The sequence below is a fragment of the Nicotiana attenuata genome, unplaced genomic scaffold, assembly GCF_001879085.1.
Source record: "Nicotiana attenuata strain UT unplaced genomic scaffold, NIATTr2, whole genome shotgun sequence".
In the NCBI taxonomy this organism is placed as follows: domain Eukaryota; kingdom Viridiplantae; phylum Streptophyta; class Magnoliopsida; order Solanales; family Solanaceae; genus Nicotiana; species Nicotiana attenuata.
This window is the reverse complement of record NW_017670349.1, coordinates 832,991-838,528: the sequence shown is the minus strand read 5'-3', so window position 1 is coordinate 838,528 and position 5,538 is coordinate 832,991. Positions and strand designations below refer to the sequence as shown.

The 5,538-nt window shown below is 37.5% G+C and overlaps 1 protein-coding gene across 1 annotated transcript; it reads left to right on the top strand.

The window, feature by feature from the left end:
• The first annotated feature begins 4,205 nt into the window (after positions 1-4,205).
• LOC109238204 (pathogenesis-related protein PRB1-3-like) lies at positions 4,206-5,159 on the top strand. Its single transcript, XM_019404630.1, has one exon. The coding sequence runs from the start codon at positions 4,222-4,224 to the stop codon at positions 4,762-4,764; it is 543 nt and encodes a 180-aa protein (XP_019260175.1). The 5' UTR covers positions 4,206-4,221; the 3' UTR covers positions 4,765-5,159.
• The last annotated feature ends 379 nt before the right edge of the window (positions 5,160-5,538 follow it).

Here is a 5,538-nt window from a genome sequence, read left to right as displayed (position 1 = left end):
TGTTGTAAGTGCTAGTAGGCCTAAACTGACTCTTGGGAAGGGCTGAAGAAAGAGTTGAAAGATCAATTCTTCCTAACAATCCGGGCTGAATTGCTAGAGATCTTTTGAAAAAGTTGAACAATGGTTAGGGAGGATGTCAAAGATTTCAGTTCTTTGATGTTGGATATAAGCAACATGTCTGAGGAAGACAAGCTGCACAATTTCTTGTATGGGTTGCAGTCGTGGGTGCAGATGGAACTCCGAAGGTAGAACGTGAAAGACCTTCCAAGTGCCATCGCTGCTACGGATGCTTTGGGTGATTTCCGGTTGGCACAAGAAAGTTCTGATTCTTCTACTACTTCAAAGTCCAAATATGGGATCTAGGCAAAATAGTGTAGGAAAAACGGAAATAACAAGGAAAATGTTGTTGAGTGCAATGGCAATGGGAACGAAAAAGAATGCGTTGGACCTTCGTCAAACAAGGGACAAAACAAAAGGTTTGATGATTGTTTTATTTGCAAGGGACTGCACATGGTATGGGACTGCCCAAAACGTGATCAGCTTAGTACTTTATTTGCTGATGAAAAGGGCGAAGGTGAACCAAGCGAGGAGGAGCACGAAACTGCATATTTTGGCCTATGGTGGTGCTGAAAAATGCTGTAGATACTTCGTCGAGGACGGCGAACTCTTCGGGTGGGGTGATTTTTTAGCCCCTTGACAAGGTCCCTCGGCAGATGTGGGTTGTGACAAGGATTTTCATGATGGCCTTGGCTCACAACCTAAAATATTGGGGCAACATCATGACGGGAAGCTCAGCATGACAGTCTATGAAAGATTGACAAACACACCTTGACAGAGGCAAGGCGCATTTCACGTGGACGTATGGGTTGGCATGACAATGGAAAGGCAAAACCATGTCAAGGCATGGAAAGATAATCTATGACATCGGTCTGGGCAGATTTGATCAAGTTGGGGGTAACTTGACATGAGCAAGCAGCTGTGGCAACGGGCGTGTGCGGCTAAGTCATGGGCGACAAGATGTGACCATGACATTGGGGCGGAGCAGTGTCAAAGGGCAAGGTTGGGCACAATGCCAGCCTTGGGAGCATAACATTTTGCCACAACACGCACATGCAGTGCACAAGCAGCGGTTACAAAGTGTGTTGGGCACATGGCAGTGCAATTGAGCGGTTACAACTACCTTATCCAGGTGTGGCTGATTATTTGGGTAAGTGTATGTATATTTTGTTACACGTCTTTTTGTTTGGCTCATATTTGCCCATCAGCCGGGGCTTGTCAACTGCTTGTTTAGATGCTGCCAAGTGTAACTGGGTAGGCTGCACTATAAAAATGTGCATAGGGCTTGTTCTAAGACAGAACTTAGTCTTGTGGCTCTTTGGTTATGCCAAAAACGTCTAAGTGTTACTCCTAAGGGTAGGAAATCATTTTGGGGCAGGGAACTAAGTGTATTCTTTGTTCTTGGCCATAGAGTTGGCTTTATTGTACTCTTGTATTCACATATTAATACGGGTTGGGAAGAAATTCCTATAAATTTGTGTGTGCCTTTTACTTACGTTGCTTCCTAAATTATTGTATGTCCCAAACGTCCCTAAAACAATTCTAAGTGTTGGAAGGCTGAAGTCAGGTGCTGGGCTTGACTGCTGAACGGTGGTGAACCTCGGGCAGATTTCAGACTGACATAAATCACCCATGTGACACCAACCAGCATGGGCTATAGACTTTAATGGGTTAGTGAGAACAGCTCCTCTGTTCTAAAAGGACAAAAAATAATAAATAGCTAGATTTACAACTGATAATTGAATAGCCACCGTTTTATGTAATCGAAATTTAGCTACTTTTTCATGTTAAGATAAAATCTAAACAAAAAACATCCTCAAAATCCGAAAAAAGTCTATCATAATATGCTGAAATTTGAATTTTTTACACAAGATTCCAACATAATATGCTAGAATTTCATAATGTACTGGAGTTCCAACATAATATGCTGTAAGTTTATACGCAAGAGCTCCATAATCCAGCATATTATACTGAAACTTTTCGTGTTTCAGCAAAATAATGGCTATCTTTTAATGACATTGCGAATGTTTGCTAATTTTCAATTACCAGACCGAGAACCGGCTAGCCCGTACTATTTTCACTTTAAAATGGCCTTACGAATCCTTTCCTAGGCCAGTCATAAGTGGGATGTAGAATGCATGCAAAGAATGAGGCATTTTCATCTATACTCACTTTTGGGACCACCATAAAAGTTATACCCGCATTGCACAAAATTTTGTAAACTGTACCCGCTCATATCTGAAGCAGTTCAATCTCTTCAATTCAACTTCAGAAATCAAATTTGAAATTCTTCTATCTTTCAAATGCAACTTCAGAAATTCAAATCTGAAGTAGTTCAACCTCTTCAATGCAACTTCATAAATCAAATCTAAAGTTCTTCTATGCAACGTCAGAAATTCGAATCTTATGTAGTTCAAACTATTGACTGCTACTTCAGATTTTGAATCTTAAGTTGTAAAACATAAATTTATTTTTCGAATTTCAACAATCCACTACACGATTCAATGCCCAAATCTGCTCCAAATGAGCTCAAATTTGAAATATAACTTTTAAATATCATTAAGAACAAATCTCAATCATCAAATTGTCAAAACAATAACAAATTTAACAAACTCATTTTGCAACTAAGAAGAAGAAGAAGAAACTCTAAGCATAAAGAAGAAGAAAACAACAATAAAGAAGAAGAGAAAAGTGTATATATCTGAAATTATCCAGAAATTAGGTAACAGTTAAACTTTTTATATAAAATGGATACAAATTCAATTGTTTGCAAGATTGGGTGTCACATGAAAATTTTATGTAAAAACTGCTAGTCCCGCTAAACAGAATTAAAAACATTCAAGAAAAAGAAAAATTATAAGAATTCATAAATCAAAGTTTATAAGTGAGTGAAAAATTAGTACAAAATTAAAAATTGATCTATTTGCAACGTTAGAACAATTACTTTTTATTTGAAATGGCAACAAACCCTCACAACTTTGGGTGTTCGATGACAACTTATTAATTTTCTTTGATTGCAACTTTCACTCATTGAAAACGTATTCTATTGTCAATGTGTTTAGGCATATAGTAAACTATTGATAATTTGGCTACTGATTACTCTCTTTGTTCATTTTATAAGCCAACTTTGTTTGTCCATCACATGGGAGATGACTGACAAAACATGTAGCCAGTACCTACTTTGGACTTTGCGAAATAAAAAGACTGCCTTTTTGGAATATCAATGAGGGGTATCAAATAAACTAAAAAAAGAGAGGAAAAAGAAAAACAAACAGGTCATTTAATTAAGCAACGTATCTCAAGCACAAAGTTCAATTATTTAAGGCTACTTAAATATTCTTCGGATATATACTCCTACAACAATAATTAGATAAATAATTGAACACAATGATCTATTTGTAACTTGGTTTGTTTAAATTAGTCTTTGCTTAGATAGCTTACAGAGTTTGTTGGTCACATGCCAATGATTAGAAACAGTTTCGGAAGTTATGCATTTGACATTTGAACAGTTTTTCACATTCATAAACGTGATTTTCCACCTCACCCTCAGTGTCACATGTGATATGATTCCTTCACTATTTGTACAACTTTTTCTTTCTCATAGTAATATGCACTTAATTGTAAATGTTACATTATTAATAAATCTTGTCAGAATTTTGAACTCTAATTATTAAAGTAAGATGTGCATAATCTATATCATACCATGTGCATTTTATTCGTCTACCATTGTTATAACATGATAAAGAAATAATTATTACTTAGTTAAGGTGCATACTATTGCTATAAGCTACTATTATTATATGCTTGGCTCACTTTTTTGTTTTCTTTTTCCTTCGACATTGGAAATTCACTTGTCCAATTAATCTAAATTCATGCCGCATATAACACACTAACGATAGAAGTGCTTTATACCTGAAATTTCTCCATTTTAAAACTTAATCACTAAACTTTTGATTAAGAGTAGAAATATTTTATTAATCTCACCAAACTCGTTGATAGTATAAGCTGGGCTTGACTACTTGTGGATTACCATCTCATCCAGCAAATAAGATAACTAAAGAAATTGCACCTGATACAACTTGCAAAGGAAAAATATTGCAACTAATCACCTATATAAACTACTAGACTCACTCCCTCAGCCCACCAACCAAAAAACTCCCAAATATGGCATCTTTGCTACCAAGAAGTCTCGTTGGCAAATATAGTATTTTCCTTCTCCTTTGCATATCTCAAACTTCCTTCTCTTCTCCCCATCAACCTTTAGCAAGGCGCCTTTTGACAACCACCCCAAGAAACATAATGACACAATACCTTACTCCACACAACAAAGTAAGAGCAAAACTTGGACTCCCACCCCTCAAATGGAGCAACAAACTTGCAAATTACGCAAGCTGGTGGGGACACCAACGTCAGGGGAACTGTGAGTTGGTGCATTCCCAAGGCGACTATGGCGAAAACCTCTTCTGGGGGAGCGGCAAGGATTGGAAGCCGCGTGATGCTGTCACCACGTGGGCGAGGGAAAGACCGTATTATGATTATAAGAGTAATTCTTGCAAGAAAAATGAGCAATGCTTGCATTATACACAGATTGTTTGGAAGCAAAGCACTAGAGTTGGCTGTGCAAAAGTTGTATGCAAAACTGGGGATACTTTGATTAGTTGCAACTATGATCCTCATGGTAATGTGGTAGGAGAGAAGCCCTTTTAACAGAGCAATTAAATCTCATATATTCAATGTGTGCATATACTGACCTAGAAACTAATCTTTTAACAATGACGGATCCAGAATTTATATTGTGGGTTTTGAGTTGAGAGAGTGTTTGAAATGTAAATTTGATTTTATCTGTAAAAACGGATTCTGCCGGACACACAAGCCCATTGTTAAATCTGCCATTGTGTTTTAGGCTAAGCCTTCTGGGACCTTCCTTTTTGTTTGCAGAAAGATGAATATAATCTTATGTGTAAACTACTTTTTTTGTCAAGAAAATGCATTAGACTGTGTTAGGACCTTTTTTTTCTTCTCGTTTAAAAGGCAACAACTCAAGGAAAGGATTGGTTAATGATTACATTGCTGCACTGGGAACTTCTAGTTCCCCATATATATACTAGTTGAGGGATGCCCGTGCCGCACGGGCTTAAGATATATAACGTAGCTACAGATCCATTTTCTTTTCTTTGAATCATTTTCTTACCATACGAACTACTAATCTCTTGACAAAGCCCTGAAAATAGAATGCTACGTGGATTCACTATTTCTCTGGAGAAAGTTAAGAAGACAACGATGACGACGACAACAACAACAACAGAACCAGTTTGATCTCAACATGTAGGGTCTGGGGAGGGTAGTCTGTACGCAGACCTTACCCCTACCTAATGCAGGTAGAGAGACTGTTTCCAATAGACCCTCACCTCAAGAAGGGCAAGAAGAGGAAAAGGGAAGCAAGGAAGGAAGAAAGATGGAAGAGAAAAAGGGAGAGATAAA

Coding starts and splice junctions, on each gene's coding strand:
- LOC109238204 (XM_019404630.1), top strand. CDS start 4,222: ATGGCATCTTTGCTACCAAGAAGTCTCGTTGGCAAATATAGTATTTTC.